The sequence below is a fragment of the Elephas maximus genome, chromosome 9 (genome assembly GCF_024166365.1).
Source record: "Elephas maximus indicus isolate mEleMax1 chromosome 9, mEleMax1 primary haplotype, whole genome shotgun sequence".
Lineage (NCBI taxonomy): Eukaryota > Metazoa > Chordata > Mammalia > Proboscidea > Elephantidae > Elephas > Elephas maximus.
In genome coordinates this window covers 870,906-882,978 of record NC_064827.1, presented here as the reverse complement: position 1 = coordinate 882,978, position 12,073 = coordinate 870,906, and the positions used below count along the sequence as shown (strand labels likewise).

General features: G+C 57.1%; 1 protein-coding gene across 11 annotated transcripts in view; it reads right to left on the bottom strand.

Moving 5' to 3' along the window:
* EXD3 (exonuclease 3'-5' domain containing 3) overlaps positions 1 to 12,073 on the bottom strand; it is a 201,929-nt gene that overhangs the window by 55,180 nt on the left and 134,676 nt on the right. For 10 of the 11 annotated variants that reach the window (XM_049897194.1, XM_049897193.1, XM_049897192.1 and 7 more), the window contains one exon: positions 1,091 to 1,155. The exons of the other annotated variant lie outside the window; for it this stretch is intronic. In XM_049897194.1, coding sequence (XP_049753151.1) covers positions 1,091 to 1,155 — 65 coding nt within the window. The remainder of the gene's footprint in view (positions 1 to 1,090; positions 1,156 to 12,073) is intronic. 11 annotated transcript variants of the gene reach the window in all.

Below are 12,073 nucleotides of genomic sequence, written 5' to 3'. Positions count from 1 at the left end.
TGTCTAAAATTATGAATGAAATAAAAGAAGAATCAAAACTAAGAAAAGGGCAAGACGTTGCAGGAGGAAGGGGAGGCAGATTTGAAAAAGAACCAAGGAGAACCTTAAAAACTAAAAATTATCATGGAAATAAAAACTCCGTGGACTTGTCAGCAGGTCTCACTGTTCCCATCACCCTGGCCGAGCCACCACCAACTCACAGTCACTACGGTGACTTCCCCAGGCCTCCCTGCTTCTGCTCTGGCCTCTGGTGGTCACTTGCATGGTTGTCACAAACGCCAACCAGCTCTTGCTGCTCACTGGACACCACGGCTCTTCTCTGCTCGCTGGAACCAGGAGCGGCCACATGACCAGCTCTGGCTGATAAAACGTGAACAGAAGTGACACGGTCCCTCCAGGCAGAAGCTCTGAAGCCAGCCCTTGGAGAGAATTCACATTTTTTCCCCAGCTTGGGACATTTCTACAAACTAACCACAAAGCAAGCCTCAACATACACCAGGAATGCAATGAAACCAGAAACAGACAACAAAAAGATACCTAAACACGTTCCTGTATGTGTCTGGAAATAAATAACACAGCGGTCAAAGAAGACATCCCAAGAACATTAGAAAATACAACAGAAGGACAACGAAAATTCAACGTATCAAAACCTGTGACATCCAGTGCGAGCAGCGCCTAGAGGGACGTTCACAACGCCAAATGTACGCGTCAGAAAAGGAAGACTGAGAACTATCGACTTAGCACCCCATGAGAGAATGTGGGAAGAGAACAGAGAGAAGGTGAAGGAAGAAGAAAAAGGAAATTTCAAAGAAGAGACATGAATGAACTGGAAGGGACAGTTGCCTGAACCACCTGAGCTGGCCGTGGTGGGAGTGGACCTAGCAGACAGAGCGGTGAAGAAGCTCCGGGCACAGACATGTGTAGGGGCCATGAAGCCCTTGTTCCTACTAGGGCCCAACAGTCCTGCCCAGGGACCCACCACCCCACATGTGCACAGGCCCCAAGTCGGCACCCACCACCTTGTGTGTCGGGCAGAACAGTCGTATGTGGCTTCCAGGGTCTGCACACAAGATGCCACAACCTGACTCACCTGGTGCAGATCCTTCGTGGGCCACCGTGCCTGCAGTGCCTGCAGGAGCAGGACTGGGTCCTGGCCTGTGAGTGACAGAGGACAGACAGGGTGATGGGGCTGCTGCGCAGCCCCTCGGGAAGCTCGTCCCGCAGGCCCCCTCCCTGTGGCCAGTGGTCTGCTCTGGAGCAGCTCCAGTGCTCTCAGGGCAGGCTCCACCCACAGCCCGGCGCCCTGGCTGCACCTTTCAGCTGCAACGGCTGCAGCATCCAGAGCATGGCGAGGACACTGGGCCACCAAGACCAGGCCCGGTGCCAGCCCGACCCACCAGAGTCCCCCTGAGTCACAGCAGTCACCCCAGCCACTGCCCACCACATGTGGTCCCTCCCGAGGCCTCTGCCTGCCCATTTCTCTCCCTCCTCCTCTCCCCTACCCCCAAGCCTTGGTTCCTGCTACACCTCACAAAGGCCAGCCACTCCCCAAAGCCTCCCCAAGCCTCCCCACGGCTACGTGGCTCACTCCTGGAGCCCCCACCCACAGTCCTCTGCATTTGGCTGTACTGTCTCTTGCCTTCCTGGTACCCCCTACCTGGCTGCAGATGGGACAAGAGCAGCCCCTGGGCATGGGGAGGGGCCCACAAGATGGGGGCACTCAGCCCAGAACTGGCTGGACGCTCCTGCCACACATGTCCTGGAGGACCCCAGAGAAAGCCTGTTTGGACACTGGGTTCAGGGAGGTTGGGGGTCAGCAGGCGCGTGATAGGGAAAGGTGGTAGCCTTTGGCCAGCGCCCAATGTCAAAGCCGAGGAGAGACGACGACCTCTCTTGGTGTTAGGGAGGAAAGCGCCTTTCACCATGACCTCACTGCTTCCTTTCCACCTGTCTGCACCCACCCAGAATCTGACCACTGCCCCACATAGTGGGGGCCAGGATAGGCTGAGGGTCAGGATCAGGACCCCGACCACGACCCCATACGTTGGGTGAGGGGGGTTACTAACACGGGCGTTCCGCTCTCCAGGAATCCAGGGGGCTTCCCCAGCAAACTCTACCCGGGGATAGAGAGGACAACACCAACCTGCTGGGGCTCCCCCGGGGGCAGGACAAAAAAGGGGAGGTGCCCCAAAACCTCTCACGAGGTCAGTGAGACCTGAGACAGACCTGCCGAAGGCAGTTCACAAGCAGTTGGGCAGTTGATGGCACCACACTTGCTAGACGCAAGCCTGGATCCCCCTGCCGTGGATTGAATTGTGTCCCCAAAAATATGTAGTGTGAATCTGACCCCTACACCTGTGGTTATAATCACATTTGGGAATGGGCTTTCCCTGTTTTGTTAATGAGGTGGTGTTAGTGTAGGGGGCGTTTTAAATCAACCTCTTTTGAGATATAAAGGAGCAGATTAAGCCAGCACAGGCGGAGAGGTCTTACGATACACGCCACGTGACCGCCACAGGCCTGCCCCAGAGGCGAGAGAGAGAGCCTTCCTCTAGAGCCAGGACCCTGAATTCAGACTTCTAGTCTCCTAAACCGTGAGAAAATAAATTTCTGTTCATTAACGCCACCCACTTGTGGTATCTCTAGCAGCACTAGATAACTAAGACATGCGGTAAGGCCGAGAGACCAGGCCTGCCACAGCGCACGCAGGAAAGAGAGCAGGTCGCAAGTTGGGTTTGCACCAGAAACCGAGTCAGCACCTGGCAGTCTGCCGGAGTAGCTCAGCCCATCACAGGACACGGGAGAAAACCGTCCTGTCCTCTCAACAGACCCATTTCATACAGCTAGATTCTGCCCCTGATTTTAAACAGGTGACTCAGCACACTAGTAGATGAGAACTTCCTTAACCACGTAAGAGGCAGCTGCAAAAGACCTTCCACAAATGTCACACCTCACGCCAGGTGTTCCTGGTGAGATGGACCTTCACAGGGATGCCCACAACTTCCACCCCACAGTGACCTGGGTCCTAGCCAGTGCTGCAGGGCGTGAAAAAAAAGGAAAGGTTTTTGCAATAGAAAAATAAAAACATGACTCTTCACTGGCAATGGGAATGGTTATGTGGAAAGCTGCAGAGAAGCTAAAGGTAAATTAACCAGAGAGCTTAGCACGGATGCTCAACATGGACCCAGTGTTCAGAACAAACTGTTTTCCTGTAAACTAGCATAAACAGAAAATGAACATTAAAGTGAAATGAGAAAATATCATTAAAAAACATTCAAATTCCTTGGGAGAAATTTAACAGATATTTGTGCAAAAAGCCATAAAACACTGAGAAAAAAATTAATAAACAAAATAAAGGAAGAGCTACACCATATTGGAAACCGTGGTGGTGTAGTGGTTAACAGCTGCGGCTGCTAAGCAAAAGGTTGCAGCTAGAATCCACCAGGCGCTCCTTGGAAACTCTATGGGACAGTTCTGCTCTGTCCTCTAGGGTCACTGTGAGTTGGAATCGACTCGATGGCAATGGTTTTTTGTTTTGTTTTTTAACACCATATTATCCACAATGTAAACTTCTCAATTCTCCCCAAGTTGCTTGATGGATTCCATGATATTCCAGCAAAGCAGCAAGGGGCTCTGCATGTGTGTATCTGAGTGGGCATGTGTGTCCTCTCCCAGGCTGCCCGCCGCTCCACCCAGAGTGCTCTTCCTTCAGCCTGCACCACCTGCCCCACACCATCCACCCTGCACCCCGCACCGCTCACCCTGCGCCTTGCACTGACCATCCTACACTCCATACCACCCGCCCTGCATCCCGTACTGCTCGCCCTGCACCCCACACTGACCACCCTGCACCCCACACCATCCACCCTGCACCCCGCACCGCTCACCCTGCGCCTTGCACTGACCATCCTACACTCCATACCACCCGCCCTGCATCCCGTACTGCTCGCCCTGCACCCCACACTGACCATCCTGCACCCCACACCATCCACTCTGCACCCCACACCATCCACCCCGCGCCTCACACTGACCATCCTGCACTTTATACCACCTGTCCTGTGCCCAGCACCGCTCACCCTGTGCCCAACCCCTACTCCTGGCACTGGCACAACCAGCATTTCACCGGGGGCTCTTTCGTTTACTGTCAGCTCCCACAAGACTGCAAGCTCCAGGTTCAGGCCACGTCACCTTGTTTGCGACCGTGGACGATGTGTGAGGTCAGTTCCCCCCCGCCTACCACACAGTCCCACAGGACCCAAGGGGAAAGCTTGCGAAAGCCCAAGTCTCAGACAGGAGCATGGGTTGGTACGGGTGGGGGTGAGTGCTAGCGGGTGTGGGCGTGGGTGAGGGTGGTCCCGCGGATGGCCAGGAGGGGAGGCCTGTCCCCGCCACTGCACAGCCACACTGACGCACATCTCAAACAATCGCTGGCTTCCTGTTCGCATGACATAAGAAAAACAGGATGCTGAGAGGTGTTTATCTGAGTGAGTGAGATAAGCGAGTTATGTGACATTCTGCTAGGCTGAGGGTCCACAGCAGGAGGGCAGGTCAAGGGGCGGCAGAGCGCCTCCCCACTCTGAACGCCCCCGGCCAGACCCTCATATTTCAACGTCCACTGCACCCATACGTGCCCTTCTGGGGACACTACGGCAGGGGTGTGGGTTCGGGGCCTGATGTCAGGACCCCATTCTACATGCCCCGGCCAGACCCTCACACTTCAGCGTCCACTGCACCCAAATGCGCCCTTCTGGGGACTCCACAGCGGGGGTGTGTGGCTCAGGGCCTGAGAGCAGGACCCCAGACTGACCTCCACAGCCTGGATCAGGCCCAAGTTCACAGCCAGAGCTGCACACGAACGTGCTCATGAGTGTGATAACTGCAGGAGGTCCGTAGCAGGTCTGGCCTCTGACTCCCAGGAGTGTGGGGTGGGGTGGGGTGGGGCAGCTATGTAAGCTCAAGAAAAAAAGCTCGGCCCTGAAGGTCCCCAAATGTGGCTGTCCTGCTGAGAGGACCTGCTTAAGTACAACGCTCCAGGGTCTTCGCTGGCTGCCCCCACCCCTCCCACTCTGTGCTGGGGGGGGGTCACATGGACACTAAGAACCACTGGGGCCGCCTCCTCCGGGGTGATCCTGGGGTGGCGGAGACACAGGAAGGGTGATGAGCAGACATGGCTTTATCCCAAAAGTGGCCTTCACCTTAAAAAATCAATGCATTCCAGGAAAAAAAAAAAAAGCTGCCAAGTTAACTTTGATAAAGACCCCTAGTAAATGCTTACCACAAAACTGGTGGCAAGAAATAAACAAACGCGTGCTTTTTTCCAGCGAAATAACAGATGCAGTCCGGGAGGAGGTGGGGCGGCCAGCGGACAACCTGCCTCCACACGGGTGTCCCACCGACGAGGACGCTCACTCGCTTATGGTTTCATCCACACAACCACGAGTCTCAGAGAGAAACCCCACCTGTCCTCAGCCTACACCCAGTTGGCTCCCAGCCAGCACCACAACGCGGACGAGCGGCTCTCCTCTGGAGGCGGGAGGACACTTACCTGTCATGGTGCTGCAGGGGTGCCCCCTCAGGTGTGCGAAGGGCAGGAGGAGGCTTGGGCCTGGGGGGCGGGGGAGAGCCGGCACACCTGCAGACTAGGCTGCTCACCTGGAAAGCCAGGGAAGCTGGAAAAGCTGTGAGAGCAGCTAAGTCAGGCCGACACACACAAAATTCACACAAAGAAATCTCCAGATTTATTTGCAAAGAAGAGTTAGAAAACCAAGAAAACTTTAAAAGACAAAACACCTCCTTACAAAAACAAAATGTGTGAGATCTATTTAAAAAAGACAAACCGGACAATAAAAGAACAAATAGAAGAGCAAAACGTGTCCTTGAATAGAGCTCTGTTTCTGCAGCTGCATAAAAATTTACCCCCAAACAGGCTGGGCATTTCTTATGTTCTCAGATTCTTTAGGGAGGAATTTAACCTCCATGTCCAGGCCTCAGTGCAAATGGGGAAGGCTGGCGGGGGTTTGGAGGCTTGGTGCCAGCGTTGACCTGGGTCCTCAGTTCCCTCCTCAGGGCTCCCTCTGGGAGTTAGACTGGGCTTCCTTACAGCATGGCAGCTGTACGCCAAGAGCAAGTGGCCCAAGAGAAATGCCAGACGGAAGCCGTCTGCTCTAGCCTCCCTCCAGTCACACAGCATTGCTAGAGGCTCTCACTTCATTAGGAGCCTATTGCTAAGGCCGACCCACAGTCAAGGCGAGGGGAGTCTGGCCGCACCTTTAAAGGGAGGAGTGCCAAAGAACTCATGGGTGTTTGAGAGTCACCACAGATGTCCATTAGGAGGTCAGGTCTCCCGGAGTTACACAATAACCCAAACCAAGCCCATTGCCATCGAGTTCGATGCCAACTCAGCCACCCTACAGGACAGAGTAGAGCTGCCCCATAGGGTTTCCAAGGAACACGTGGTATATTCGAACTGCCAACCTTTTGGTTAGCAGCCGTAGCTCTTAACCACTATGCCACCAGGAGTTCCAGAAGTTACACTATAAATGTAGTGAAATCCAACACAAGTACCAACACACTTTCTGTAGGACCGCAGGCTCATTCTGACATCTATCTACATGGGGAGGGAGGAAAGAAGGAGCGGGTAGGGAAAGGAGGGAGGAGGGAAGGACAGAGGAGAAAAACAAGCAGAAGGAGCCGCGAGGGGTTTTGGTCCTCCAGACGCTGAACCGGGTTACAGGGCCACAGCAATGAAGACAGCGTGACGCTGGTCCGTGAACAGACGAACAGTCAGAGGGACAGAAGAGAAAGCCAGTGACTCAAAGATACAGGAACTCCACGGTGAGAGAAGACGCTTCTGAGCAGCGGGGTAAAGCGGTGGTTCACTGAATATCACTAGGACATCCTCAGAGTCTTCCAGAAAAAACAAAGTTGGACCCACACCCCATCTTACAGAAAGGAAATTCCACATGGATCAGACGCAGAGGCAGCTGGCACACACGGAGCACTGGCTCTGTTCGGGCAGTTTTACGAGAAGTAGCTCATCTAACGCTCACAAAGAGATGGAGTAAGTATTGGAATCACAACGTTTTTCAGACGAGGAAGCAGAGAGCTTAAGTAACTTGCCCACAGTCACACAGGAAGGAAAGCAAAGCCCTGTCTCCTAACAGGCTAGTACTGTGTGGTCTGCTTCTCGTGGTCTTCAAGAAACCACAAAAGTAAAGGGAGAAACTGGGGGGATATTATGACTCCTCTCAGGTGGGGAAGGTCTTTTTAAGTGAGATGCAAAAGCTAGCAGCACTGATAAGCTGGACCGTGCACAAACAAGCAGAGCCACTCGAGCAAGGTCAAGGACAAGTGATAAAGTACCCGGACCTGCCACTGCCGTGGGCTAACTGATTTATAAAGAGTGCGGACAAACCCACAGGGGCCGTGCTGGCTCAGGAGAAGATTCTCAGACTCCATGTGGGAGCCTCCGTCTGTCAGTGGAAGCTCCAGTGTGGCTGTGATGCCGAAAAAGTTTCATCGGAGCTTCCAGACTAAGACCAGGAAGAAAGGCCTGGCAGTCTATTTCCAACAATCAGACAGTGACCACAGCGGTTCAGTCCTCAACTGACCATGGCGACGGCAAAGGACCAGGCAGCATTTTGTTTCATTGCACACGGGGTCGCCGTGAGTTGGGGGCAGACTCATCGGCAGCTAACAGCACCACAAATCCCTAAGAAAAAGACCGATACCCACAGGGAAAATGGCACAGATGACAGTTTCCTGAAAGGGAAAGGAAGCCAGAGGGGAGAAGGCTGGGCCGTTCGGTGACTGGGGCGGCAGTGGAGGGCAGCAAGGGCGTGGGGGGTACACTGTGGAGGGGCAGGAGAGGACACGGCAGAGGTCTTCCTGAGAGACAGCGGGGTGAGAGTGGGCACCCCATTCCACGGGAGACCCCTGTGAGGCAGTTGGCCCCATCCCCGTCCCTGTGGATGAGTGGGGTCCTGCCCTGTGCGCAGGTCGCCTGCACCTCAGGGTATAACCCTGGAGAGCATGCCACGAGGAGAGCCCTCGCAGCACGAGTCTAGTCCTGGGCGCCTCTGCACCCCACCCCCCACCCGGCTTCCTCAAGCCCCTTCACCCTGCAGTCGCTCTCCAGGCACCTGCCACGTCTCCTGGACACTGTGCAACTTTATTCTTCCTAACTGTGCAGCAACCCTGCTCCCTACCACCACACTCTCCCAGGGCCCCGGCCCTTCCTTCCTGACAGAGCCTTGCCCAGCACCTGTACCTCCTCAGTGACCCCCAGCCAGCACGCCCCTGCCCCAGGGGAGGCCTCACAGGGGAAGCCAGGAGGAAAGAGGGAGGGTGGCCTGCCAGGTCAAGGCAAACAGGCTTTCCCAAGTGGCTTGCTCGCTGGGCTGAGAAATTATTTATCTCTGGAGCCCTGGTGGCACAGTCGTTAAGAGCTTGGTTGCTAACCAAAACGTTGGCTGTTCATATCCACCAGGCACTCCTTGGAAGCCCGTGGGGCAGTTCTACTCTGTCCTATAGGGTCGCTATGAGTCAGAATAGACTCGACAGCAATGGGTTTGTTTTGGTTTGCAAGACTCTGATTTCCCAGGCAGGCTCCGGTGCTGGAGTCCCAAGACAGAGCACCCCGACTCCAGCTGTGTCTGTGAAAAGCCAAATTTTCAGGAGTAAAAAAGGTGACAACTCAACTGGAATACGTTCTGGAGGCCCCCGGGAGGGAGGGAGGACAAGGGCTGTTCCTACCATTGGCCCTGGCCACCCTGGGGTGGGACTCTGCTGAGGCAGGAACCCTGGGTGGGAGTCCTGGAGCCCCAGTACTGGGCTGGAGTGGGCAGGCGGTGACCAAGGGTGGACAGCTGCGGAGCTGGGCCTGCAGAGCGGCCAGGGAGCACGTCAGGGTGGGCCCCCCAAAGACCATGGCCTAACAGTGCCCGTTGGGGAGGGCTTCCCCGGTCTGAGGCCTCATGCAGGGCATGCCATGGGACTGGCCTGGGCGGGGTGGGGCTGGGCGGTGGGTGGAGGCCTGGGAGGCTGTGCCACTCCAGGAACTGGCAGGTGGGTGGGAGGCCTTTCTAGACCCCCAACTAGGCTTCAGTGAAGGACAGTGGGGACAGCGGCACTTGGGGATCCTTCTGGGGGCAAGTCTACATGGATGGAGAGAAGCCAGGGTATTAGGGCCCTGGACCCCGGGGGTCTGTCAACACGTTGATGCAGGGGGATGGAGCCTGGAGTGCTCACAATGACAGCCTTCGGGTGACCTGGAGGAAGAGGAGGGCACGCACTCCACGTGCCCCTCTGAACCTGGGATGGGGGCCCTAAAAGGCGAGGGGAGGCCCTGCCTCACCCAAGTCCCAGGTCCCTCCCCACCTGCAGGAAGGGGGGCTCTTCCCCACCCCTGCCCCACCAGGACCCATCAGGTGGCCCCCACCCCTAGAACACCACAGCGTCACGGCAGCTGAGCCTGGGTCTGAACCTCTCTGGCCTCGGTTTCCCCGGTGCACTGTGGATCTCTCCTGTCTTCTCTGACAGGTGCTGAGAGCTGATTTGGAGGTAAAGTGTGGGGACCACCCAGACACGCAGCCGTAAACTGTCACCCAGCAGAGAATCACAGAAAGTCAAAGCCTCCCACGAAGAGCTTGGGGTCTTGGAGGGACAGCTGTGTTGGGTGGGTAAACCAAGGCAGAGAGCCTTGCTGGGAAGGCCGGGCTGATCACATGCAGGACTCTCCCCGTGATGGGTCACTCTGAGCCATGAATGGGAACTTTCATGGGGGGGAGGGCTGGTGGTCCCTTCCACACATGGTCAGGACCCCCAGGGCCCAACCCCACCAGAGGCGGAGCCACAGCAGAACCAGCCCCAGGGTCAGCAGAAGGAGGCGGAGCCTCAAGAAAAAAGAAACAAGATTGCTACAATCCCTCCCTGGATAGCAAGGGGGGCAGCCTGGGGGGCAGTCTGCACAGGGTTATGGAGGAGGTACAGGCGGGAGGTATAGGAGGATGGTGCAGGGGGAGGCAGTGGCGGGGGGCAGTGCCGGGGACAGTCTGGGGTGGTGAATTGTGGGGGCAAGAGGGAGCCTGGGGGATTGTCTGTGGAGGCAGGCTCTGGTGGTCTGAGAGGTGGTCTGGGGGGTGGGGGGTGAAGAAACTTTCTGTAAAATGAAATGTAACATGTCTCCCATCGGCCTGTCCAACAGGCTCCCCTGGACCTCAGCCTACCCCGCCTGACCCCCACCTGGTACCCACCTGCCACCCATCCTTCATCAGGCAGAGGCCGCAGGTCAGAACCACCCCCACCCCAGCACAGCCCAGTAGGTAACGGGAGAGCATCCAGGACCCCCCAGGCCTGGAAAGTGGGGAGAGCCCATCAGCCTTCCTGGGGAGCTCAGAGGTACCCCACTATGTTTACGATGGGCTGCTGGGGCCGCCAGGCCTCTCCCCACCTCAGCCCCTGGGCCACTGCTCTGGTCTCCTGCTGGTCTGATGGCTGGAGACAACCCCCAGATGCCACAACCTAGTCTGGAGGCTGCTTTGGGGACATTTGCAGGCAGTAGCAGCAGCAACAGTGGGGGCTGGGATCCCTGGGGCCATTCAAAGTAAAATCACCCCCCATCGAGGGGGCTTCTGTGCCCGGTAGGGCCCCTCGTCCCGAGCAAGGCCCTTTGTCACAGGCAGGGCCCAGGGCCGACCCTGGCCGGGGCACGGGGCGGTTCACGGAGGCCAGCAGAGTCCCAGCTCCCACGCTGACAGCTGACAGCACCCGCTGGCCCAGGGCCTTATTTCCAGGCCCGTCCCAGCCCCACCCCCTTCCTTCTTGGCAGATGAAGAAAATGCCTTTGTGTGGAGCCAGAGCTGCGGAGGGGGACTTGTGGCGGTGGGGGTGGGGGCACAAAGAACACTCAGCATCTCTACCAGACCTCAGCCCCCGTCTCCTCCCACACTCAGCATCTGGCTTTCAGCCCTCCTTCCCCAGAGTGTGTGTCTGGTGGTTCCGTCCCAGGTAAATTCTCGGTGCAGGTGGACGTGGGCGTTAGGGGCAGCAGGCGTGGAAGTGGGGGGCACTCAGACAGGGAAGCCCCTTTTCACCACTGCTGCCTCCGCTGGTGGCCACCTATGTGCACATGTCCTGGCCCCCGCCTACCCCACGCCCCTACCTGGAGCACAAACCCACAGCCACACAAGCCGACAAGGGGGCACTGCAGGACACTTCCCAGCACAGAGCATCCTGGGCAGCACTGGCCCCCCACTCCCTTGGCCTGCCTCGTCTCCTCCCCAGCCTGTCTCCCCAAAACCCCCCTCGCTTGCTGAAGGGAATCGTGGGGTCCAGCAATGGCCCTGCCCTATCCCCACCCACTCCCAGCAGAAGGTCCCATGGTCCCAGGAGGAGGCTGAGGTGGGCGTGAGCAGCCCCTACCACCTCTAGACGACAACTCCACGGAGGTTTCCTTTTTAAATGGAGTCAGCGGGTTCGTGCCTGGGAGGAGGCATCACGGGGCGGTCGGGGGGGCGGCCCAGCCACGTGCAGACCCTTCAGACCTGGGGGAAGGCATGTCAGTCACCCCTGCTAACCTGGCTCTTTCTCATCCACAGGGAAAGCCTCATGGCCATTCTCTAGGGGTGGGGGCAGCCACTCCTCTCAGCTTAAAACAATCAGCACGATTTGACTTTGAAAATGGCAGGGGATGCGTGACAGCCCCCTCGAAGGCCCCTGGAGATGTCTGGGGTTCCCTGCACCCAGATGGAGGGCTACGCTGACAGCCCCCGGACAGCCCTGGATCCTCCCACACCCAGACAGGGCACGGCGGCAGGGAGGGGGACACCTGGCCTGGCAGATCTGCTTCCTTCGCGCTCATGTTCCCACCCACTCTGTCATTTCTGCTGGGACACCTTGCGAGCGGGGGCACCACACTGCTTCAGCAGGAGGGGGAGACTTGCACACGCTTATTAGACCCTCTGCCCAGGAAGCCACCCCGTGCCAGACAACCCTCACCCCACAAAGCGGAGACCCTGGGCCAGGACGCCTTCGTGCAGCCATGGTGTGAATCGTGCAGACCCTCAAGATCCTC